The sequence below is a fragment of the Marmota flaviventris genome, chromosome 17 (genome assembly GCF_047511675.1).
Source record: "Marmota flaviventris isolate mMarFla1 chromosome 17, mMarFla1.hap1, whole genome shotgun sequence".
Lineage (NCBI taxonomy): Eukaryota > Metazoa > Chordata > Mammalia > Rodentia > Sciuridae > Marmota > Marmota flaviventris.
This window is the reverse complement of record NC_092514.1, coordinates 56,840,407-56,867,573: the sequence shown is the minus strand read 5'-3', so window position 1 is coordinate 56,867,573 and position 27,167 is coordinate 56,840,407. Positions and strand designations below refer to the sequence as shown.

The 27,167-nt window shown below is 35.4% G+C and overlaps 1 protein-coding gene across 2 annotated transcripts in view; it reads left to right on the top strand.

Annotated features, from left to right (window-relative positions):
- Nsf (N-ethylmaleimide sensitive factor, vesicle fusing ATPase) overlaps positions 1-27,167 on the top strand; it is a 149,879-nt gene that overhangs the window by 74,983 nt on the left and 47,729 nt on the right. For both annotated transcript variants that reach the window (XM_071602924.1, XM_027921771.2), the window contains exons 9-13: positions 4,190-4,389; positions 11,846-12,011; positions 12,733-12,807; positions 13,293-13,480; positions 23,923-24,018. In XM_071602924.1, the coding sequence (XP_071459025.1) occupies positions 4,190-4,389; positions 11,846-12,011; positions 12,733-12,807; positions 13,293-13,480; positions 23,923-24,018 (725 nt within the window). The remainder of the gene's footprint in view (positions 1-4,189; positions 4,390-11,845; positions 12,012-12,732; positions 12,808-13,292; positions 13,481-23,922; positions 24,019-27,167) is intronic.

Sequence of the window (27,167 nt, the reverse complement as noted above, 5' to 3'; positions counted from 1 at the left end):
GAAGTGAGAAATAGAATGAGAGAATGAGACAGTTTAAATCAGTTCCACTGATTTTTTACTTTTATACCCTCCCTTTGCTATTTAAATTTAATTCACTAACCCAGGTACTGATTTCTGTGTTATGAGGGACTTGCATGATATTAAGATAAAGCAAAGGCAAAAAAAAAAAAAAAAGGGAGCAGCAGTCAGCACAGCTCAGCAGTCAGACAGTCCAGCAGCTAAAGATCAGAGGCTGCCCAGAATCAGAACCAGGCTTTGATGTCCTGGAGAAGCTCAGGAGAAAGCTGGGGTGTCAGCAACAGTGGAAGGTGTCCTTCTGAGACCTCTGGACCCATTTGCTCAAGTGCTTCCAGAGGACTAGGAGTGGTATAAAAACTCAACTAGCAAAAATAATGGAGAGTCAGTGTCTCTAGAAAAAGGTTAAAAACATTCCTCCAACCAGCCTTCCACCCTCTGCACCTTTGTTTCCCAGTCCTTCCTCTATCCTGCCAGCAGAGTTAGCTTTTATCACATCTCATTGCCTACAAAACAAGTTAAAAACTCATGGTGTTAAGACCTGCCACAGCCCCGTCTCCTTAGGACTGTCTTCCCCTCAAAAGCTCTAGTTGCCACTGGCTGTTTTGAGAGAACAGCTTCCATATCCATAGTTCTATGCCTTTGACCGTGTGAGTCTTTCCCTTTTTGATGCCATTTCCTCTCTGCTGTCCAGCCACAAACCTACTCATCCTTTTAGGCCCAGATTTTATGTTACCTCTTCCCCTGTGTCCATTCCTAATTTTCTGCCATCACCCTGGCAGAATCAGTCTCTCCTGGCTAGATTCCAAAACAATTTCATACATATCTCTGATATGTCATATTAAATTATAGATAACTTATTTTTATTTCTGTCTTTCCTGCTAAGCCATAAATGCCCTGCAGGTAGGGACTGTCTTTTTCATGTTTGTATCCCTAACACCTACCTTAGTACCTAGTCTAAACAGGAGCTTAATACACTTTTGTTGAATGGAATTAGTTTTTATGACTCATTTAAAATTAGAGACCAATGCTTATTTAATAAGTCAGAATAGACCATAATAATAATAGTCATAACAAAGTCCCATTTCCACTGCTTATTCAAGTAACCAGTTCCTTTGTGGAAGTGGATTTTGAAAATCTTCACATGTCATTGTATATTTTTGAAGTGCTTACTTGAGATCCTAAAAGAATTATAGTACTAACGCAGACTAGAACTTCTAAGACATCCCTATTGATGTTATATTGAATATGTTCTGTCACTTATATACATATCTATCTATACACACACACACACACACACACACACACATATATATATATATATATATATATAAAATAAGATCTACATGTATGCATCTTGTCTGTTTTTCTCTTTACCTTCAGGGTAATGCTTTGTGAATTACTTATTTTATAAGATCTGATTCGGTTGAATTCGAAATGCAGTAAACTGAGCATTTTCCATGTACAAAAAGAATTGCAGGGGCTGGGGCTGGGACTGTGGCTCAGTGGTAGTACATTTGCCTGGCATGTGTGAGGCCTGGGTTCAATTCTTAGCACTCATATAAATAAAGGTCTATTAACAACTAAAAAAATTTTTTTTAAAAAGAATTGCAAAGTTAGGATTCTGTTATTTATACGTTATAAAGTTTGTTTTGCTAAATTAATGAAGTCTCAATTATTAAAAAATGTCTTTTTTCTTTCAGTATTTTAATTAGTTCAGCAATGAAAGACATCATTGCTCCATAAATTAAGAGCATCAGATAATTTTGAAAAATGACCTTTCCATCATATTCTTTGAGTGTTTTCCACCATTTAGTTATTCAGTCCTTTATTAGGTATACATTATGTGTTAGGCATTATGTTGGACATTTTCAATTCAAGATAGTACTTGCCCTTGAATAGTAGAGCATCAGGTAATAGAGAAGAAGGCGAATAAACGAATAATTACAATATGAGACTTGGAGAAGAGAAAGGAAACTCTTTTAAGAACTGAAGTTGAAGTTGAAAATGGATACATCTGCTGACCAGTTGGTAGATAGAGAAGCAGAAAGATGAAGGGAGTTTGTGCTTGATGATCTTTTTTCTTCTTCCTCCTCCCATTCCCCCCACCCTCCTTCTCCTCCTCCTCCTCCTTCTAATATGTGAAGTAGGAATCAGGAATCTAGGTCATCTCTAAGAATTAATGGCATGGAGTAGCTCTTGAGAAGAAAGGAACAGGGAAGATTTAATAAGGAGAATTAGAGAGGAGCTAACAAAGACAAGTAAAGAGTGGCATGCAGAATCTAGAAAGCAGCGAGTATGGAACTGAAATTGGCTAGCATAACACCGAGGGGATGTCAGTCAGCATGGTGGTGTAATTTTCTCTGGCGGTGCTCTGTGGCCAGTGTGTGGATGCAGTAAAGCCATGTTGTATTCAGGGCTCACAGGATGGGCATGACAAAATATAAAAAGGCCAGGGAATTAAGAGTCCTTCCAAGAAAGTATGGCTTAATATGGAAGCAGGGTGAAGAGAGAGGCAATAAACTTGGAGAAAGTAAAACGTCAAGAAACTAGGCATGAGGATAAAGCCTGGGACTTTGCAGGTACTCAGCAAATCTTCCCTTTCTGCTTTCTGACTGTCCTTTCTTTGTACCTATTCCTCCTCTCCCCCCATCTGCCTCTGCTGTGGTTCAGACATATGAATAGTTTGCAGTTGGCTTAGAGGAGAAGATCAGGAGCCAGGTTCTAAAGTCCTCAGCCCATGGGTCGCAGTGACTTGGATGCTGACAGTGTTTGATGGTGCTGGCCCCTAGGAGAAGCTCAAGGCTTGTCCCCTCATTTCCCCACCACTCCTGCTTGAAGGGTGGGTCAAAGGATGAATACATTATATCGGGCCATGGTTCTTGGGTCAGGGATTAATCTGTGATGAGAAGAGTTATATCTCTGAGTCTTCAAGGGTTTTCACTAAGCCCCCTTCTCTCTACAAGCTAAACTCTAAGCACAGATCTTAGTTCTTTTGAGGATTTAAAAGAAAATCTTTCCTTGAAGTAAGGATAGATGTAAAGACCATACTGGCAAACCAAAGGTCTTCCTCCTCAGAATCTAAAGTTGCTAATAGAGTTGGTTGTAAGTTGTAACTTATTTTGCATAAGTAATACATTGTTGTACTCTTTTCTTAAAGATGTACTTTTTCAGACTGACATTTCAAATAAAGACAAACCATTTTCTGTGGAAATACACATATGTACATAGCATTTCCAGAGGACTTTTTTCACCCGTAATTATAACTGTGACACCGAAGTCACATTATTTCAGAGTGCTTTTTTGGGTATATGTAGTAGAAAGAAAAAACTCATCAGAAAGAGACCATGCACCTTAACTGTGCAGCTGTTAGAAGTGGGAGGGTATCCAGAGGAACAGGCAGAGGTTATAGATCTTCATTTTAAGAAATGAAATAGATGAGCTGGCTAGAGACACCTGGGGAGTCTCTATCCTCAGTTGTGCTGTTTTGGATTGTTAATGGAATCTTTAAGGCATTTAGCAATTCCTGCCTAGAAAATAATTGAATGCTGCTTCTGAAACTGTATTTTCACCTGGGTTGCTCTAAAGAAGCATGCTCCTCATTTGACATTAGTCACACAAAGAAATTCAGCTTTGTTCACAGAGTTGGTGACATCCATCTGGACCCTTGAATTCCTCTAATGTTCATCCAATTCAGCATGCTTGCCCCTTTGTTCAACTGCTTGTCTTGACAGGTGGACCCAAAATTCTATGCATTATACTCTCCATAGCCTACATCATGACAGATTTGTTTTGGGTTAACCACCCCCAACCTTAAAAGGTAATGAAAATAATTAATATCTTATAATTACATATCTAGATCAAAGAGACATTTTCCAAGTTAGGAGTGTTTGTTCTAAGTGTTAGTTCTAATATATTTTTCCAAAGACCTTTAGCTGGCAGCTTTTTCCCCTCAAACATTAATGCTGGTATTAGGAATGGTTTCTGAATTTTATTTTAAAGAGAGAAAGAGACACTGTTCATTCTTGTTCTGTTCATGGCACCTGGATGTTAATATATGTAAATAGTACTACTGTGTTTTACTTTAAGTACGTATGAAGAAGAAAGAAAACCTTCCCTTAAATGTCTTACTTGTATTTTAGATGGTGTAAGACTGTTTTCTTTTCTTTTTCAGGTTGTAAACATGTTAAAGGCATTCTGTTATACGGGCCCCCAGGTTGTGGTAAGACTCTCTTGGCTCGACAGATTGGCAAGATGTTGAATGCAAGAGAGCCCAAAGTGGTCAATGGGCCAGAAATCCTCAACAAATATGTGGGAGAATCAGAGGCTAACATTCGCAAACTTTTTGCTGATGCTGAAGAGGAGCAAAGGAGGGTAATGTAACTATAACTTAGTAAAAATGTGTTCCCACTTATATGATGAATAAAATCAGAGTTATGGAGGCAAATTTGTTATTGTGTTCTATATTTTCAAACAGCTTATAGGTTAAGTTTACTTAGTACTTAGTTTATATTTTACACTACCCCAGAGATTATGTGGGATTTACATGATGTGAGCAGATGTCATTATCCACCTGTTCATAACGTAAAGGGAGATGATTGTATAAGCCAAAGGTTTTGCAAAAACAGATCATGAATATATTTTCAAGTGACACTTTTGTACCGCATTACTTTCAAAGTCTTGAACTCATTTATCTTTTTGAAGCAGGGGGACGGGGGTGTGGTGGTGGTGGTGGTGGTGGTGGTGGTGATGGTGGTTGGTAAATCCATGTATAGACTTACAGAATTTTATTCACACACACAAGGTCCATGATCAGAAAGCTAGCTTACTTACACTCAGTCAGCTCAGTAGTAGAGTAGTAGAATGGCAGGATTGCGTTGTCAGAGCTCAAAGGATTTGAGTCTTAGAAAAAAATAAAATTAACTTAAAAATCAGACCAGAGGCTGGGTGTGATGGTGCTCACCTAAAATCCCAGAGACTTGGGAGGGGAGGATCACAAGTACAAAGATAGCCTCAGCAACTTAGTGAGTCCCTAAGCAACTTAGTGAGACCCTGTCTCAAATTAAAAAATAAAAAAGGCTGGATATGTAACTCAGTGTAAGCATCTCTGGGTTGGATTCCCAGTACAAAAAAAAAAAAAAAAAAAAATCGGATCAGAGTTTACTAACTGTGATGTTTGATTTTATGTGTCAACTTGACTAGGCCACAGGGTGACCAGGTATTTGGTCAAACCTTATTCTGGGTATGTCTGTGTGGGTGTTTCTGGATTAAATTAACTTTTGAATCGGTAGGCTGAGTAAAGCAGATTGCCCTCCTGATGACAGGCCCCATCCAATCAGTGTGAGGCTAACAGCTGTCTCCTCAACAGAAATAATGGAAACAAGACACCCATTGAATATCATTTTTAAGGGGCTGAGAGGAAATAACTAGATTTTTTTAAAATATGAGATATTATGTTTCTGGATTCTATTTGTATTGGTAAATATAAGTCTTTTTCCCCTCCCTGGCACTGGGAATTGAACCCAGGGCCTTGTGCATGCAAGGCAAGCACTGTATTAGCCGAACTACATCCCCAGCCTCATATAAGTCATTTTAATATTTGTATGATATTCCATTTCCTACTGAGGAGCAGTCAAGATGCTTCTTTGTTGATTTTTCTTTACCACATTCTGGCCAAGGGTGATGTCATAGTGACATATTTCACTGTCACTTATTATTTAGAAGATTTTTCTAAATAATTTCATTACTATTTCTTCTTCTCCTTCTCCTTCTTTCTTCTTCCTTTTTTTGATGGGTGAGAGGAGATACTGGGGATTGAACCTAGAGGCACTTTGTGGTTTACCACTAAGTTACATCACCAGCACTTTTTTTTTTTTTGAGAAAGGGTCTAACGCTGGCTACAAACTTCCAATCCTCCTGCCTCAGCCTCCTGGGCTGTTGGGATTATAGGAGTGCACCATTTTCTTTTTATTTTAGTATAGTTGAAAATAATTAATGACAGTGACATAATTTTTAGGAATGATGCAACAGCATAATGTATTTTAGATTTATAAGAAGATTCAATGGTTATTGAAAGATAGAATGAGCATTATTCTATTTTTAAAAATATATTTTCCTTTTTATTCTTTGGAAGTTTTGTAAAAAGGAAAAGATACAAAATATCAGTCTTTATAAATAGTTTGAACTGTTCAAAAAAGAAAAAAACCTGAAATGAGTCTAATGGACCCTGATGATTATAGGCACAGGTAAGTTAAAATGCCATGTAAAGAAGAATTTTGTAATACCTTAGTTATGATAGTTTCCACATGGCTACATAGGTAACTTGGGTGTTGTTTTTAAACTTGCAGGCAGTTTGACAGCCAGATGCACTGGCCCATGCCTGTAATCCCAGCAACTTGGGAGGCTGAAGCATAGGATCACAAGCTTAAGGCCAGCCTCAACAACTTAGTGAGACCCTGTCACAAAATTTTTAAAAAAGGGTGATGAGCTGGGGATGAAGCTCAGTGGTAAAGCTCCCTTGGGTTTGATCCCCGTAACTGGGGTGGGGGGGGGGAGTAGATTGGCAAAGACTTTCTAGACAGATTTTAATCAGAGCCAGCCTTTTTAGTGATATCTTTCTCAAATCTTTATGTCCAGAAAAGGCTTGCTATACCCAAGTAATCCCACAGAGGATAAATGTGTTACATAATAAAAAGCATCCCCTCAGTGATTCTGGACAGTCCAGGCTGATGAAGATGAACACTTGCATATAGGTCAAACTAGTTAAATATAGAACAGCCACTTTCAAAGGCTGTTGCCAGGGGCTCAACAGCATCGGCTCTGTTTCTATGGGGAAAGACTGCAGATGGTTAAAAACAGAGCTAGAAGCCAATGAACTAAAGTAGATTGCATTGTGGAAATTCAGATCCTTTGGTAAAGGCTTTATTGATGATTCAGCTATATTAATCTGTGAACATTAATCTTGATATCCTTCCTTACCTGATTTTTAATTTATTGTAATAAGAATTTGCCTTTATTTAAGTAACACACCTGTAAAAATTGATGTTATTGTGCAGTCTGGTTGGGGAAGGGACCTGATGACAGGTCAAAAGATTAGTAAGGTTTTGAAAAGGTCAGAATTGTACTGAATTATGTTTAGGACAGATTACTCCTGTGATCATTTAATCACACACAGTGTTCTTATTGTCTTTAGCTTCCCTGTCCACATAGGTGATTTTGGGGGTTGGACTGAAAAGGAAGTTGTGATTCCAGCTGCAACACAAGGCACACTGACAGTAAAATTCATACATTATACCACTTTTTTGTTTCTTGCTATATTGAGCAGATAAACATGAATAAAAATATCTTTTAAAAATCACGTGAAGGGCTGGGTTTGGTAGCTCAGTAGTAGCACATGTGAGGCACTGGGTTCAATCCTCAACATCACGTACAAATAAATAAAATAAAGGTATTGTGTCCATCTGCACCTAAAAATATTTTTAAAAAATTAAGTAAAATCTCACAATTTTCAGTCACAAACAAGAACATCCTTCTTTTACACTAAAGATGGCAAGAGTTAATACCCTTCTACATAGAATTTCTTTGGCAAGTCTAAGCTTATAGTTCTGATTTTTCATTCCCAATCTTTTCTACAGATGGAAAGATGAATATTTTTGGTGTTGAATTTTTAAGGAAGCAAGCTCTCATTTATCACTAGACATCTACACTATAAATATAATGATATTGAGAAACTAAGTTGTATTTTTTTTCAGATTTGAACTTAATTTTTAAAATATTTATGAAAGGTGAACAATTTATAAGTAATGTTCAGGGAAAAAAATAATAAAACCTAGTTAAATTTTGGAAATGTTTATTATTGTATGACTATCATCTCACATAGAAGTGCATTAAAAAATGAATAGTACTCCAAATATGAATGTTACAATAAGATATTTACCTGTTTTGGTATTATTGTAATACAGTAAAATTGTTTTTTTTCTCTTCTGGTGTATGGTTTTATGAATTTTAACATGTGTATAGATTAATAGACCTACCACCCAAATAAGAATATAATATTAGTGTTTCCTAAACTATTTTCAGGATTTAGTCTAATTCTAATCAAAGCTTGAATTCCTCTTTTTTTTTTCTTACTCTCTTGTTTATAATTGGTGGAGGCTGTTTTTTATCTGATAGAGTAATATGGTTGGAAAGAGCCAAGATAGTCTTGAAAAAGTCTTGAAAAACCTGCCTAACCTACTACTATAGTTACAGAGATATTAACATCTGTGAATCCCAGGACAGAACAGATGAACTGGTAATATCTAGAATGCATAAAATCCAAAGCCTGGTAAAGATGGCATCTCAACCAGTGGAGAAAGAAAAGGTTACTTAGTCAATAGTATTGGGTCAGTTAGTTAACTATTTGAAGAATTATTTGAATTCTTACCTCACTTGGGGTAAGCTGGAGATGTGGCTCAAAAATAAAATATCCCAGATAAAGAATTGTAATGTAATGGCCGGGTGCAGTGGTGCATGCCTGAAATCCCAGCAACTCGGGAGGCTGAAGCAGGAGAATCACGAGTTCAAAGCTGACCTCAGAAACTTAGTGAGGGACTTAGCAGCTCAGCAAGACCCTGTCTCTAAATAAAATACAAAAAAGGGCTGGGGATGTGGCTCAGTGGTTAAACATCCCTGGGTTCAATCTCTGGTGCCAAAAAAAAAAAAAAAAAAAAAAAGAATTGTATGATTGTATGTAGTATAATTAATTTAAAGAGCAGTAAAGGTAGGTGACCATTAGTGTTTGTAATGGGGAAGAATTTTAAGGCTTAATGTAATAGAAAACATAGAAAAAATAAAAACTAATAATGTTGACTGTTTAAATAGTATGAAAATCTTCACTTGCCAGGCACAATGGTGCACACCTGTGATCTCAGTGGCTCAGGAGGCTGAGGCTAGAGGATCACAAATTCAAGGTCAGCCTCAGCAAATAGTGAGGAATAAGCAACTCAGCAAGACCCTGTCTCTAATAAAATATAAAAAAGGGCTGGGGTTATGGCTCAGAGGTTAAGTGCTCCTAGGTTAAATCCCTGGTACCAAACAAACAAACCTTCACTTATCAAGTCAAATGGCAAACTGGGATAAAATATTTGCAACAAATATAATAATTTCCTTCATAAAACACTTTTTATAAAGCAATAATAAAAACTTTAAATTCTAGTAGAAAAATGTACAGAAGACATCAAATAAGAGAACTCACAATGATGAAAAATGTAATTTACAGGGCTGGGTATAGCTGAGTGGTAGAGCACTTGCCCAGCAGGTGTGAGGCCCTGGCTTGGTGGTGGTGGGGGATGCAAAACTTCTAGCCTCTTCAGCCTGTATTTAGACAAATGTGATTTAAAGGTTTATAGAAAGATCAATCCCTAGCACTGAAAAATAAAAATTAAAAAAAAAAAAACTCACAAAAGGATGCCACTGTTTATCTGTCAGATTGAGAATTACTTTTAAAAAAATATTTTTAGTTATAGATTGACACAATATATTTATTTTACTTATTTATTTTTATTTGATGCTGAGGATCAAACCCAGTTCCTCACACATGCAAGACAAATACTCTACCACTGAGCCACAACACCAGCTGGAGAATTACTTTTTAAATGTTTCTAATATTCATTATTTGTGAATCTCTGCCAAAACAGGCACTGTCATAGTCCGTGGTGGGATTATAAATTGAGAAAACCTTTCTGGAAAAGTGTTTGACACCCTTCTCAGGTTCCTTAAAATACTCAACAAACCTTTGACCTAACAATTGCCTTTAGAAAATAATCATATATATATTGTGAATCATTATATATATATAATAAGGAATTAATGCAGAGTACGGGAGTTAAACCGTGGAAATAGTCATAATGAACTAGTATAAAGCTATTAAAAATCATTGGGTAGTTATGGAAAAGGATTTAAGATAAAGACTGGACTTAATAGAGCAGAATATAAAATATTATATAGCAGCATCTTGGCTGATTGACTTTGAGGTGATTGTGATCTCGATTTTTTTTATATTTTTCTAAATTTTCTATAGTCATATATTTTGCAATTAGAAATAAAAATAGCTATTTGGAATTGTTCTTAAAGAATAGTTAACATTCAAGAGAATACAAGGTACAGTGAATTTTCAATTTTTAAATTAAATTTAAAATGTAGAATTAAATCTGTAGAATGTTAATAGCAGTTATCTTTAGGTGATCCAATGTAGTTATTTTTAAACTTTATTTGTATTTTACAACTTTTTCTCAGTTAATACACTTATTACTTTTATAATAAAACAATTTTAGCCTCATAATCCTCAATCTCACTATGCTCATCGTTTAATTTATATTATTCATGTACTGTTATATTTAGGTTATGTTTATTTTTTTCTGTTTTGCTTTATTTTAATCCCCAATATGTGGGGGGGGTTGGGATATTGAACCCAGGGGTGCTCTACCACTGTACCATTGAGCTGTATCCCCACCCCTTTTTATTTTATTTTGAGACAGGATCTCACTAAGTTGGTAAGACCAACCTCAAACTTGCAATTCTCTGTCTCAGCCTCCCAGAGTGGCTGGATTACAGGTATGTGCCACTGTGCCCAGCTCCTAAGGTTCTTTTTTGTGTTAAAAATAAAAAAGAAAGAAAAAGAACTATGGCTGACAAGAATTAGCTGTATATTTCAAAATAGCTGGTAGAGAGGATTTTGAATATTTCCAACACAAAGAAATGATAAGTGTTTGAAGTGTTAGATTTGCCAGTTACCCTGGTATGATCACTCTACATTAGAGTGCAATATGTATATATTGCAGTATCACACTGTACCCCATAAACATGTGCAGTTATTACGTGTCAATTAAAATTTTTAAGAAAAAGAAAACATTTCTAGCATGTTCTTCTTCCTTTGGTCCCTAATAGGTGGCTTAATTGAATATAAATTGTTAGAAGGTGTGTGTTAATTTAGTCTAATAAATTAACATTCAAAAGTATTTGTTTCATGCTAGGAATACAGCTCAGTTGGTAGAGTGCTTGCCTTGAATGCACAAGGACCTGCGTTCAATCCCCAGCACCACACCCCAAAAAAGTATTTGTATCTATTAAAGGTCAGAAATTGATAAACATAAATTAATGTCTTTTAATGATGGCTGTTTATAGTACCAAAGCAGAAATCACTATGCAGAAGAAATAGGACCCCTTTACCATGTTCTTATAAACCATTTCTCTGTTCCTACTTTACTCTTAGAGAAAAATAATCTGTTTTCATGTGATGTAAGTAAATTTGAATCATGTTCAGTTTCTTCATCATTTGCCCAATTCCCAGCCACCTCCTGGGTGGAGTTAATCGTTAGCTATATAATATGGCAAAATAAACATTAAACTTACTGCTTTTGGGACAGTCCTCTCACCCAAACCCAGGGAAAATGGGAGGAAGTTGCTCCTCACTGACTTAACAAATGCATCTGAGAGGTGTAAGAATTCTTCTTTCAAGTAGTAAGATAAGACATACATATAAATTCACATTTAGTTATTTGATGGACTGTTTACTTTATATATATGTATATAAATACTATATAACAGTATATTTTTGTTTTATGACTGTTAAATGTGAGGTTCAGGGATGTCTTTTCAGTTTGTAGAATTCTGAAAATAGAGTTCTAATACCTTTGAGAGGGTATCAACTGTGATTAAATTATATTTGCTACATTTATTAGTCATACTAGAGTGAAATCAAACTGTTGAAAGCTTTGTTTTGCTTTTTTGATTAATTTGTTTAATAATACATTTAAATTGTGACCTTTAACATAATTTCTTCCCTTAATAGCTTGGTGCTAACAGTGGTTTGCACATCATCATCTTTGATGAAATTGATGCCATCTGCAAGCAGAGAGGGAGCATGGCTGGTAGCACTGGAGTTCATGACACTGTCGTCAACCAGTTGCTGTCCAAAATTGACGGGGTAGAACAGCTGAACAATATCCTTGTCATTGGTATGTATATTTTCATTTAGAAAAGTTCTAGTCTTCCAAAAACATGAGATCTGTGTAGGTTGTAATTGTGTCATTGTCTCCAACTTAGAATCAAGTGATGTTGAAGACTATTTGCATGTTGAGTTTTAATAGGATAAATAAAAGTTGGGTTTTAGTGAATTGTAGGTTTAATGAAAAAGGCAGTGCTGTGTGATGCAGTGGTTTTCAACCTGCATTACAGCAGGCCCCCAAGGCCCTCAGATTCTACATCACTATTGTCACTATTTTTTTTAACTGTTTTATGTCCTGGGCTACTTCCTGATGATTTTGGATGGGGTGTGCAGAGCTGTTTTATGAAGGTTTAGGACTGGCCTAAAAAATGGGAAGGACTTTGAAATCAGAGAGTTTATGTTCACATTGCCCCCATCACCTTAACAGGTCATTTACCTTCTCTGAACCTGAAATTTTCTTTTTAATTATTGAAAGTTTTCATTACTTTTGTATTCTGTTTGCTTGTAAAGTGGTGAAATACTAAAGCAAAATCTCCTGATATTTTCATTAGAATAGATCAAGACTGAATGTTGGTTTTTATTTGAGAATAAATTGGTTTACTATTTGACTTTTATAAAATGTCTTCTTAGCTTGTTAGAGAAATTACTATTACATATACTGAAGGGACATTTTATATTATTTTCAAACTCTGATCATTTGTTTGTCACTTTGTTTTCACATCTGCTTTCAGGAATGACCAATAGACCAGATCTGATAGATGAGGCTCTCCTTCGACCTGGAAGACTGGAAGTTAAAATGGAGATAGGTAAGTAGATCTGTCACTGATGGCTGTGCTGTGTGCATGCACACATGTGTTCTGTGTGCACATGTAAATGCTTATAGCATTCAGAGTTCATTAAGAGGAGCAATATCACCTAATTTAAATTTTGTTAGAAAATTTTATTTCTATAGAAGAGAAAAAAAATTCTATATCACGAGAAGAAGGTGTTTGCATGCTTGAGTACCTAGAAGAAAAGCATTAGGATTATAATTATGTCTTTTTTTTTTTAAAGACAATTTCTTTCTTTTTTTTTTTTCAGAGAGAGAGAGAGAGAGAGAGAATTTTAATATTTATTTTTTAGTTATTGGCGGACACAACATCTTTGTTTGTATGTGGTGCTGAGGATCAAACCCGGGCTGCACGCGTGCCAGGCGAGCGCGCTACCGCTTGAGCCACATCCCCAGCCCATATAATTATGTCTTATGGGCTCTTGAGAGTAAGCAAATGTATGTCTCTTTCATTTTTTTCAGGCTTGCCAGATGAGAAAGGTCGACTACAGATCCTTCACATCCACACAGCAAGAATGAGAGGACATCAGTTACTCTCTGCTGATGTAGACATTAAAGAATTAGCTGTGGAGACCAAGAATTTCAGTGGTGCTGAATTGGAGGGTCTGGTGCGAGCAGCACAATCCACTGCTATGAACAGACACATAAAGGTCAGGAAAACCAACTCAACTAGGTGTTTGCAGTTCTCTTAGTACCATGCTCACATTCTTTTTCCTATCAAGCATGCCAAGGCAGGTAGACTGACTTCTGATAGAGAAAAGAGATGATAAAGAAGTAAGAATTAAGTGTCCACTGCTCAATCTTTAGAATACCAGAAAGAAAGACAATGCTACCAGTAGTAACCACTACCTTATTTTGCCTTCATCTTACACAGATGCATACAGCAAAGGTTTCATTTACTTATTTTTTTGTGTATGTGTTATTGGGGATTAAACCCAGGGGCCTCATGTGCACTAGGAAAGCATTCTGCCACTAAGCCACACTCCTAGCCCTTGAATTAAAGATTTTGAAGTTTTTAGAAATCTTTGCACTGGACTGGGTGCAGTGTCACATGCCTATAATTCCGTGGCTCGGGAGGCTGAGCAGGAGGATCTCAAGTTCAAAGCCAGCCTCAGCAAGTTAGCAAGGCACTAAGCAACTCATTGAGACCCTGTCTCTAATTTAATAAAAGGTGGTGGGGCAGTGCAGGGAATGTGGCTCAGTGGTTAAGAGCCCCTGGATTCAATCCCCAGTACCAAAAAAATAAAATAAAAAATAAAAAAATCTTTGCACCATATTCATTTGTACCTTAATATATCATAAGTTGGATATTAGAACTATAGAGATTGCTACATTTAGCAAATATGCCAAATACTTGCAATTTTGAAATAATAGGCTGGAGATGCAAGATAATAAATCATGACCTCTTCTCTCAAAGGGTTCAAAGTCAGGGAAGCAAACATGTTTGCAAATTATTACAATAATGTTATAGACACTATGGCAGAAATACATACCTCTATGCTTTTCTTTTGATAGGTTTGATAAATAAAGTGTTCTTGATCCTAGCTCCTTTCTTCAGTTTTTAGTTATCAACTATAGACAGATGACTCCCAGATTTATATCTCATTTCTTGAATATATCTATTTCCTTCTTTCAGATTCATTTTAAATGCTCCCACCCATGTTTTCTCATGTCTCATATTTAATTTTCCAAAACCAAATACCATTTTTTACTACTTTTCTTCCTGCTTCTATTTCACTGTTTATTCTCAGACTTAAAAATTCAGGATTATCTTTAATTGCTGCTACTTCTGTGTCCCATATCATGTCATTTGCAGGTATTATTCAGTATCCTTCAGTTTTCACTGCACCATCCCGACTCGGCTATGGCTCTCAACAACTGCCACCACCCATCTTCTCTTTGACTAACTTTCCCATCTCAGATCATGATCATTCTACCCTTCATGACTTTGTTATTTTCAGAGCAAAATAAATATTTCTTAGCCTGGTCTTTAAAGTTCTCTAGGTCTGCCTATAATTAGCCCTTCCAGATGTTTTCCTGATTATTCTCCATATACTTCAGCCAACCAAAATACTTGATGGTTACTAGTTATCAGACATTAATTTATTTTTCAACTTCTCTGCTCTTTTTTTTCCCCTTATTTGAGGATCTTTACCCTTTATATTTACCTGTCTCATATGCTACCCTGTCCTCTAACTTTTTCTGATTCTCCCTTTCAAGAATGATGTGCTCTCTTTCTTCCTGAAATAGTAATGTATTATTAGAATGCCTCCAGTTGACTTTGGTCCAAATAGATTTATTCAGTGTCTACAGTATACTGTGCACTGTGCTAGGAGTTAATGCTATAATTGCAGAGAAGTAAATTGCCTGCCATTGAGTAGCTCCCAGTCTGATCCTCCCTATCCAGTCATTGAAAGTATATGCAAGGTAAGGAAGTTAAAAAGTATCAGGTGTGGTCAACATAGGGTGAGAGAAACCACAGAGCAATTATCTATGTGGATATGAACGTCTCTTAGTGGGTAGAAGGAAAATCATATGCCAAGGATCAGGGACATAAAACAGCATGATGTGTTGAGTAATTTGGTACTGCTTCAGCACAGAAGTCAGGGAAGGGGTACTAGGAGAGAAACATTGTTGTATAAGTCAGATGACTAAAGCAAGGGATGGAGCACAAAGAGTCTTTTATATACTCTACTAAAAATATGGACTTTATTTTTCTGCCAGTAGTGCTAAGCCATTGAAGAGTTTTAAGAATAGCAGTGAAATATTGTTAAAACCGTATCAGTCTGGCAGCTGTGTCAAGTGGAGTATTTAGGGGAGTAGAGTCAATGACATAAGACAAGAGAAGGGAACTTTTATAACAGGCAGGAAATAATAAAAGCCTGAAGAGAGAGGTCAAGTCTGTTGAAACTACTGGGGTACATCCTGTCAATGATTCTAGACCAGAAGTCAGCAAACCGTGGTCTGTGGGCCCAATCTGGTCAGCCACCAGAGTTTATGATTAAACTTTTTTTGAAACACAACTACACACACTTATTCATGTCCATGGTTGCTCTTATGCTATAATGGCAGAGTTAAGTGTTTGCAACAGAGACTGCGTGGCCTACAAAGCCTAAAATATTTACTATCTGTTTTTTTTATAGAAAAAAAGTTTGCTGACCCCTTTAGATGTTAAGTCCATTTCTTTTTTTTTTTAATTAAATATCTTTATTTATTTATTTTTATGTGGTGCTAAGGATCAAACCCAGGGCCTCACGTGTGCTAAGGATCAAACCCAGGGCCTCACGTGTGCTAAGTGAGCGCTCTACTGCTGAGCCACAACTCTAGCCCCAAGTCCACTTTTTAATTCATCTCTGAATCTTCTGCAGTATCCCATATAGATCTAAATACTGAGCATATGATAATATTCAGAAAATATTTTTTCAATGAGTAAACTAAACATGTAGTCTGAAACTCTATACATGAGTCATAGTTTCTGTAAATAATAGAAGTGACTTTGTTTTAGCTCATTTTTTCCAAAAGTTTGATCATTGTGGGAATACAGTATTAGGTTCATTAATGCAGCTTATACCTGCAGAAATAAATCCATTCTTCTTCCTGGCCGTAGATAAGCCTTAGTAAAAAGTGGTGGTGAGTTAAAAAAAATTATGTAAGTGATATGAAAACTGCTCCTTAATGATCCTTCATCTTGGGCCACAGGAGGGTGTCTTAGTATAGTCCACCATAGTTAATGTGCTAGTTATTGGACTTTCATGTGCATTGGCCACAGATTTTTTTCCCCTTATTTAGTCATTTGTCATTTTTACCACAATAATCTTTTCCCAAAATGTTACTCTAAACCATTGTCTCACAAAGAAGTGTTCTTCAAATCATGTTGGGTTTATCTATATTGGAGGCAAGAATATTGGTAGGAAGGTCACAGATTTCTTAGTCAAGAAGTGTGGTCATATATTACACAGTTCTTTTGCTGTTTGTTTCTGACCTGTCAAGGGGAAGTACTATAAACTATATAAATGCTAGTTACATACATTTTTTGTATTATTGGCTGATTTTAGAGGATGTCATATACATCCTTTTCAATATCTGAGTTTCGTGTGTGTGTGTGTGTGTGTGTGTGTGTGTGTATGTATTGTTGTCAGTGGACCATTATTTTATTTATTTAATGTGGTACTGAAAATATAGTCTAGTACCTCACACAGCTAGGCAAGTGTTCTACCACTGAGCTACAACCTCAGCCCTCTGATTTTTACTCATTATTTTCACTCAATACTTATTCAATATTGCATTTATAATTTTTCTAATTATAGAGCTAAAATGTTTGTTACACTGTATAGAATATGTTATTCTTCAGATTTGCAAGTCAGTAGTGTGAACAGTTGACTGTTATTTCCCTCACTTTTTTCATGTGGTTGAATATTCTTAAAAGCTTCATGGATACATATTAATTTGTGATCAATGCTTTTTGTATCAAATAGGTTTCAATTTTTCCCAATATCAATAAAATAGCTAATGCGCAGCACTATGTGGGCTCTTAGGAAAGAGAAAGATTACATCACTAATCTCACCCCCCAAAAGGCATACTACTAACATGTGTTTCTTTATTTCTATTTCTAACAGTCTGCATTGTTAAAGAGTCTCTAAACACTGTTTTCCCAACTGAATGACTCCTCAGCAGAACAAAAGACATAGTTTCAGTTTTTCCACTGCTGTAGATGTTCATAGCTTTATTTGTAATGTTTGATAAATAAGTTTTTAATTTGAAGCTTAGGATTTAAAGTTGGGTAGAACTTTAAAACATCCACAACATTCAACTATTATGACATTCTTTCTTCATAGTATAAAAAAATGCACTTTAATAAAATAAAAAATAATTTTAAAAAATGCACTTTAAGTGATATTTTGCTTCCCTTTCAAAAGATTAGACCTAAAGAAAGATTTAGCCAACTAAGTAAACAAGTCTTTGCTGTTAAACTATTTTTTCAGGTTTTCTGAAACAAGTGGAAAATCCAGCCATAAACACAGAGGTTCATGTCATTTATACTTGAACCCATGTTTTCGGTCAACTAAAATTCATGTGACATTTGGTTGTTTTTGTCTTGAAAGGAATTTCTGCTTCAGGTAGAAAAGATTCATAATCCAAATTTCTTCTCTAATATGCTGTAAGGAATAAATCGAGGACACAAACACTTTATAATTAAATCAAAGCTCTGAATTATATTTACTGAATTTCAATAAAATTAATTCTTTTATGTAGACTTTTTGATTGATTATGGTTATTCTACCCTTAATTTAAGAGAAGAATGATAAGAACTTTGAAAGGTCAGATTTAAAAGGTTATGAAATTTAATGGTGACCACTTGATATTTGCTAGTGTTGAAATACAAGCTAATGAGTTTCTGCAGGTATAAGTTGAAAGATGCTGCCTCTTCTATATTGATTAGGTGTTATAAATAAACTGCAGAAAATATCTTACTAACTCAAGCAAATGAGAAAAGATTTTCTGAATGAGTAAAAATTCAGAATTATTGACTTTTAAAATAAGACTTTGCTATTTTTATAAAATAGTAAAAGTTGATTAAGAGAAATCCTTAAGGGCTGGGGTTGTGGCTCAGCGGTAGAGCATTCACCTAGCACATGTGTGGCCCAGGGTTCGATCCTCAGCACCACATATAAATAAATAAAAATAAACATATTTCAAAAAAAGAAACTCTTTAAAAAAGAGAAATCCTTAAAAATTTTACTTAATAAACAAATAGAAATAATTTACAATTGGAATATTTATTATTTACAATTAGGTAACTTTTAAAATTTCTGGTATGATTGAAAACAGCTTGTTCTAAAATAACTCTTCTTCCCACCATCTTAATCCACTTAAAATTTAATTTTTAATTGACACATAATAATTGTACATATTTATGAGGTAAGATATGATATTTTGATACATGTGTATAGTATGTGATGATCAGAATGATTGGCGTATCTGTTACCTCAAACATTTATCATTTCTTCATATTTGAAACATTCAAAATCCTCTCTACTGGCTGTTTTGAAATATGCAATTATTGTTGTCAACCATAGTTCCCTTCCATGATTTGTAACATTTGAGGTTATTTCTTCTAACTGCACCCTTGTGCCATTAACCATCTTCTCTCTGTTCCCTCCCTGCCCTTCCTGGCCTCCCATAACTGCTATATCTAATCTTTACTTCTATGAGATAACTTTTTTTAGCTTCCACATATAAATGAAAACATGTGGTATTTGTTTTTCTGTATCTGTTTTATTTCACTTTTAATTCATTGAAGTGAATTCTTTCTTAATAATAAGTAAAAAGCTCTGCACAGTGATGCTCACCTATAATCCCAGCAACTCAGGAGACTGAAACAGGAGGATTGCAAGTTCAAGACCAGCCTGGGCAACTCAGCAAGACCCTGTCTTAAAATAAAAACAAAAAGGGCTGGGGATGTTGCTCAATAGTAATGCACTCCTGGGTTCAATCTCCAGTACCAAATAATATTCACAGTAATAATAATAATTAGTCAAAAGATGTTTTGAACCACCTTCATTCCTGGAATTTTGATTTTTTTTTTTTTGCAAGCACTGAAAGATGGACAAGATTTTTCTTTCACATTACTGTGTGTTTCTGTCATTTGAATTCAGTTTTACTATAAGAGCAAATCAAAATATCAAATATCATAGTAAAAATTTAAGACTACACAAGGAGGGGCCATTTAAAAGAGGCTGGTAGCTTCACTGGGATTTTAATATGATTCTGTCGGAGCTTGCTTCTTCACCTTCATGTGATAGTTTGCATTTTGTAGAATCCTTTTAGATGTGTCAAAAGTTTTAATCAGTTAAAGCTTTTGTGTAAAGCTGCTCAGGAAGGAAATCCTATGTCTGCCCTTATTGACTTATGAAAGCCTCCAGGTTTATATCAAATGAGATAATGTGATTTGATGAAATGAGATAATGTATATGAACATACTTGATGAAGAACTCTAGAGCTGGAGGTGTAACTCAGTGTTAAGGGTGTGTGTTTAGCACATGCAAGACCCTGGGTTTAGTCCCCAGCACATGCGCGCATGCACGTACACACACACACACACACACACACACACACGCACACACACACACAAAGTTGGCTGTAGAGATTTATATTTTATGAGTTATCAGAATTCTTTTTTTTTCTTTTTTGATGATGGTGGTATTGGGTATTGAATGCAGGGCCTAGCACTCTGCCACTGAGCTACATCCCTAGCCTGAGCTAACATACTTTTTTCATGGAGATGCCCATTTCCTATAATACATTTCCCTATTTTTAAACTTAGAAATGCTAAATAAATATGATTAATACTTATTGAATGCCTAATATGTACCAATGAAATCCTTATTAATAATCTAAATGCCAACTATTCTATTTAAGTGGAATATTCATCTATTTAAATGTTACTTATCACTTTCTTTCTTTTTAAAAATATGGAACCTGATATAGTTTCAGTGATGTTGTCTCCCCAAAGGTTCAGGTGTTGTGAGTTTGTTGCCCCAGTGACAGTATTGAGAGGGGCTATGAAACCTTTAAGAGGTGGAGCCTAGTGGGAGGTCCTTAGGACACTGAGCCCTACCCTCCCAAGGAGTTGAAGTATTTCTTTCTTCTCAGACCCTGATTAGTTCTAGAGAGAGTATTCCCATAAGTCTAAGCCCCCCTCTACCCAGTCTCCCTCTGGCTTCCCATTTAGAGAGATGAATTCTTTATCCTGCACACACTCTTCTCATCTGCCATGGGGCCTTTGCCAGAGTGTGCACCATGGTGTTTAGGTTTTCAGCATCCAAAGCTGTAAGCTAAATAAACCTCTTTTTTTTTTTTTTTAATGTTAACCTGCCTCAGGTGTTAAGTTATAGTTAACACGAAATAGACTATCATAGAAGTCATAAATGAATACACTCTATTTTTAGAAGATTCAAGGATGCCAAAGTATATAGGGAGAAATGAGAAAGACCATGTCCAACATCCCTTCCTTCTCCTCTTCAGAGGTAGCCAACATTTGGGATATACCTTTGTAATTTGCTTTCTTCATATTTACATTCATATACATACATATGTGCTTTCAAAAAAATGAACATTAATGGAATTTGACTATAGTTTACATTTTTTACTTGCTAGTATGTCTTGGATAACCTACCATGTTGGTACATATAAGTTCCCTTTATTATTTTGGACAAAGGCACAGTATTCTAGAATATTACCACATGATTTTAAATATAAGATCTGTGAGGGCGAGACTTGTCTATTTTATTTAGTGTTGTCTCTAGTTCCTAGGACACTCAGTAAATATGAATGAAAGAATGAATGAATGGTTTAACATCTAGGATATTTCTGGTTGTGTCTATTAAAAACAATACTGATATGATAATGCTCTCTTGTGCCTCCTTGTGTTCGTACGGGAGTCATTTCCAGGTCAGATATCCAGACATATTTTTGAAGACATATGTTCATTGTCTGCTAGTTTCTAGGAGTGCCAGCGAAGGTGTCATCCCAATCTTATTCCAATTTTTTACAGGCCACCCATTTTTGTCTCATAGAAAGGTTCTTAGACTTTTCCATCTTTGGTGCTCAGAAAGTTTACAACAGTGTGTCTAGACAGTTGTGGTTGCTTTTCACTTACACTGATCAGCACTCATTGAACCCTTTAAACTACAAAGACACGCCTTTCTGTAGCTGTGGAATTTTTTTCTCTTCTGTCTTTTGTTTCTTCTTTATTAGTCTTTCTGTTCTCTGCTGCTCAGACTCCTGTTAGGTCAGTGTTAAGATTTCTGCATATATCTTCCATGCTTTTTAATCTTTCTCATTTCTTAAAATTTGGGGCAGAAAAAGAAACAAATACATGTGTTCTCTTTGCCATCTTGATCCAGTTTCTTGACATAGTTCTTTTTATCCCTTAAGGCTGCTCCCCCCTTTTTTAATGTCTGTCGTTTTATTTGTCTCAGGAGTCGGTTCCTAAAGGAATATGACTCATATTTTATATATTGATGGAAGGTTGATATTTGCTTAACATACTTTTGTTTTATAGTCAGCTTTTTTTGAAGATGCCTTTAAAAAAAAAAAACATGATACCAATTTAAAAATTAGACTGACTCTTGCTTTGTGCTATTGGTAGTGAGCCCAGTCACATTAAAAAATGTGTTGGTATCTTAATCACTCATCAGGTCCAGGCAGCTCCAAGTGCTGATAAAGACCTTGATGCTTCTCCAGATGTCTAAGTGTTAGCTCCAGGTGCAGTAAGCAGAATATTTGGAGCTGGCACTTAGGTTCTCAAGCACACACTATGATTATAAATCAGTTTCAAGTCCTTGGTCTCCAAACAAATGATTCTTAAACCTGGTTCAGTATCAGAATCATTCCATGGCACTTCATAAACGTATAAAGGTGTAGACCCCCCATGGGACCTGTTAAACCAAAATCCTGAGGTGGGTGGGCTGGGCATCTATGTCTTTGAAGTCTCATTGTGTTGGCCATGCTGGCCTCAAACTGCTGGGCCCAAGCGATCTTTCTACCTTAGCCTCCCAAGTACCTGGGCCTACAAGCATGTACCACCACACCCAGCTATGCCTCATTTTGTTGTTGTTGTTGTTGTTGTTACTGTTGTTTTTGTTTTGTTTAAGGACTATAAAGTGTTCTTTGGTATAGATATGTTGTCATTTTCTTCATTGACCCCTGTTGGTGGACATTCAGTATGCTTCCAGTCTTTTATTATTACAAATCACTCTAGTAGATATCCTTGTACATTTAGTTTTGTACACATTTGTGAATGTATTTATGGAATAAATTCCTAGATGTGGAATTGTTCGAAGGATGTACATATTTATAAATTGAAGAGATTTTTAAAAATTTGTTGTTCTAAGTTTTTGGTTGTATTAAAACATGAGTAACATAAAACTTACCAACTTAACCACTTTTAAGTGTACAGGTGAGTGTAAGTTTAAATGTATAGTTCATTTGTGGAACTGTCACCACTGTCCATCTCTAGAACTCTTCATCTTGTAAAACTGAAATTCTATATCCATTAAACACTAACTCTTAATTCTACCCTCTCCCTAGCCTGACAACCACTGTTTTAACATCTGACTGACTGATTTTGACTACTCTAAATAGCTTACATAGGAAGAATCAGAGAATATTTGTATTTTTGTAATGGATATATTTCATTTAACATAATAGTCTCAAGATTCATTTGTGTTATAGTACGTGTCAGAATTCCCTCCTTTTTAAAAAAATTTTTTTTAGATTTTAATGAACCTTTTATTTTATTTATTTATGTGTGGTGCTGAGAATCAAACCCAGTGCCTTACATATGCTAAGCAAGCACTGTACCACTGAGCCACAACCCCAGCTCCCCTTCCTTTTTAAGACTGAGTAGTATTCCAGTGTATGTAGTTACCACATTTTGCTTATCCATTCATTCATTAGTAGATGCTTGGATTGTTTCCACATCTTAGCTATCATGAATAATGCTACTATGAACATGGGTAGGCAAATATCTCTTCAAGACCCCGTTTCCACCCTTTGGGGTAGACACCCAGAAGTGGAATTGCTAGATTATACATTAATTCTATTTTTCATTTTTTGAGGAACCACTGTATTGTTTTCTACAATGTCTGCACCATTTCATGTTCCCCCAGTAGTGCACAAGAGTTTATTTTCTCAACATCCTTGCCAGCACATATTATTTTCTGTTTTGTTTGTTTGTTTGTTTTGTTAGTAACCATCCTAATGTATATCAGGTGAAATGTCATTGTAGTTTTCATTTGTATTTCCCTAAATGGTTAATAATGTCGAACACCTTTTCATGTGTTTTCAATCATTTGTACATCTTCTTTGGAAAAATGTCTATTTAAATTCTAGATTTTTTTGTGGTTGAATTTTAATAGTTTTTCTTATAAATTCTGCATATTAATCCTGTTAAATACATATGATTTGCAAAAATTTGAGCTTTTATCTGTAAAAATATGCTTTTTAATCTTCAGATATTATTTTCTTAGGCTGAAAATATTTCTAAATCTTGAAAGTTCCTGTATTTTTTTTCCCATTTTGACTTAGGCAAGTACTAAAGTGGAAGTGGACATGGAGAAAGCAGAGAGCCTGCAGGTGACAAGAGGAGACTTCCTTGCTTCTTTGGAGAATGATATCAAACCAGTGAGTATAGATAATTGAGTTATATATAAGCCATAATAATAGTGATGATAATTCAGGAAAAATAAGTGCCATTTTCCCAGTATTACAGAAGATGATATCATATATAGTTTTATAAAATGAAAAAAATCTTAGTACTAGAAGTGTCCAATATATGAAATATCTGAGGCTGCTGACCCAGTTCACTGGACACTCTGAGTTCCATCACCAGCACCATAAAAAAAAGTAAACATCTGTACAATGTCTCTTGGTGGCTGGATGATTAACCATTATCTAAATATTTTCATGATAAGAAGCTTACCACCTTATATGGCAGCCCATTCAATTTTGAGACTTTATTAGTTCTTATTTTATATTGAACTAGAATTAGTTTTCTTATTGGTTTTCATATAATCTCAAGATATAGAAACCTGAATTCAGTTCATCCTTCATATGTGAGTTATTAGCTCTTATACCCTCCCCCCTCTTCCTTTCTACTTTTCCTCACCTCCTCTAAGGGTTTCTTCTTTTTTTTTTTCAATTCCTCTAGTTCTCTGACCACTGTAGCTTCTAAGACTCTTAACAATCCTAAGTACTCTATAGAGTTTTCTGAAAATGTACTCAAAACAGAGTTGGAGCTTTAGAATATAGGATAAGGTCATTAGCTCATTTTTCTACAAAACAACCACTAACGACTTCAAGTAGCCATTGTTTAGAGCCCGTGTGTTAGTACAAAAACAAACTGTAGAAAGGCCCAGTTCTTAAAGATTTGTTTTCTTTCTTAAATGGAAAATCTACACAGAAGTAGATTAATCTTATTCTTTTAATTCATGACACACTTTTGTCATTTGTCCATATACATAGTGTATGTAAAATAAAATGTGTTATTTGTTTGTTACTTTCTGGGACTTGCTATTTTATTAAATATTTCAATTACCAAGATCATTCATATGATTTCCTATAACTATACACCATTCATTTTCATTACTAAATAGCATTCTGTAGTATTGAATACCACAATGTATCCATTTCCTGTCAATAAATAAAGTTTCTGGGGTTTTGGTTATATGAATTTCCAACTTTAAAATATAATTTCAAATCATTTTCCAAGAGGTTGAACCAATTAGCACTGTCTCCAATAATGTAGGAAAGACGCTTCCTCTACATCCTCTCCAACACTTGGTATTCTCAAACTTGAGTCTTGCCATCCAGTTAAACGTAAATTCTAAGGGGGCTCATTTTGGTCTTGTTTTCCATTTCACGCATTACTTACAAAGTTAAGCATTTCTCATGCTTATTGACTTCATGCCTGTCTTCTGTGAAATGCCTTTCATGTCTTTTGCCTATCTTTCTGTTGTATTGTTTATTTTTGTTTGATCTGCACCAGTTCTTTCCATAGTATTCTTTTCTCACTTTAAAAAAAAATATTTATTTTTTAGTTATAGGTGGACACAATGTCTTTATTTTACTTTATGTGGTGCTGAGGATCGAACCCAGTGCCCCACACTTGCTAGAAGAGCGCTCCTCCTCTGAGCCACAACTTCAGCCCATCACTTTTTTGATTGTGCTAAATACACATAACATAAAATTTACTGTCTTAATTATTTTTTGAGGTCATCAATTTGATAGTATTAAATTCATAATGTTGTGCGGCCATCATTACCATCCATCTCAGAACTATTTCATATCTGAAACTGAAACGCTACATCTGTTAAACAATAACTTCCTTTTCCCTCTCTTCCCAGAGCCTGGCAAACATCTTTCTACTGTCTCCATAATTTTGACTGCTCTCAGTACCTCACATAGGTGAAAGCATACAGTATTTGTCTTTTGGTGATTGAGATTCCCAAGGTTCATCCATGTTGCAACATATATCAGAGTTTTCTTTTTTAAGGCTGAGGAGTATTCCATTGTATGTGTTTACCACATTTTGCGTATCCATTCATTCACCAGTGGACACTTGGGCTGCTTGTACATCTTAGCTATTAAGAATAATGCTGCTGTGAACATATAAATATCTCTTCAAGACCCACTTTTTGGTCCTTTGGGATATTTGCCCACAAGCAGAATTGCTAGATCATATGGTAATTCTGGGTTTTTTTTTTTTGGGGGGGGTATCACCATACTGTTTTCCATTTATACCATTTTACATTCCCACTAATAATGTACAAAGTTTCCATTTTCTCTATATCTTTGCTAACACTTATTATTTTCTTTCTTTCCTTTTTTTTTTTGGTAGTAGTATCCATTTCAGTGGATATGTGTGAGGTCTTATTATAGTTTTGATTTGCATTTCCTTAATGATTAGTGATATTGAACATCTTTTTATATGTTTATTGGCCATTTGTTATATAGTCTTTAAAAATAATTATTTGTTATAAGTACCTTCTTTAAAGGTAAGTCAATTTGTTTTAGCCCTGTGTACTTTTTATGACTTTTAAAACAAAACAATTATTTTCAGAAGTTAATGAACAAGGGAAATGGTTTAATCTTTTGTCATTATCATTTGTAATAGTTACCAAAAATGTTAGAGCCTGGCCAACTGATCTATTGCAAGATTTGTTTAATAATGAATAAATTGGCTATGAGGAAATAAGACCAAAACATTTACTTTTATTTATTCCAAGGGTCTGGAGGATAAAAGAAAAAAATGAAATGATAGACTGCATAATGAAGATATAACTACTATGTAGCCTCAGACAATCACTTTTTAATTTTTTGGGAGGGCCGGGGAGGTACCAGGGATTGAACTCAGAGTCACTCGAACACTGAGCTGCATCCCCAGCCGTATTTTGTATTTTATTTAGAGACAGGGTCTCACTGAGTTGCTTAGCATCTTCTCACTGAGACTGGTTTTGATCCTCCTGCCTCAGCCTCCTGAGCCTCTGGGATTAGAGGCTACACTCTTTTATGATTTAGGCATTTTAAAGCAGCTTCTAAAAGTCTTGGAAAATATACTTCGAACAATTAAAGACAAAAGCTATCCAACCTACTACATATATCCTCAAAAAGCCATTTAACTGGTCTTTATTAGGCTCTTCTTTATAACTTCTTACAGGACCACTGAATTTCCATATCCAGACTAAAAAATGAGAACTTTCCTCTGTACTCAGGAATGAAAGTACAGAGTAGGTAATGGCAGTACTGAGAGTGATCTGAAAAATTATTTTGTA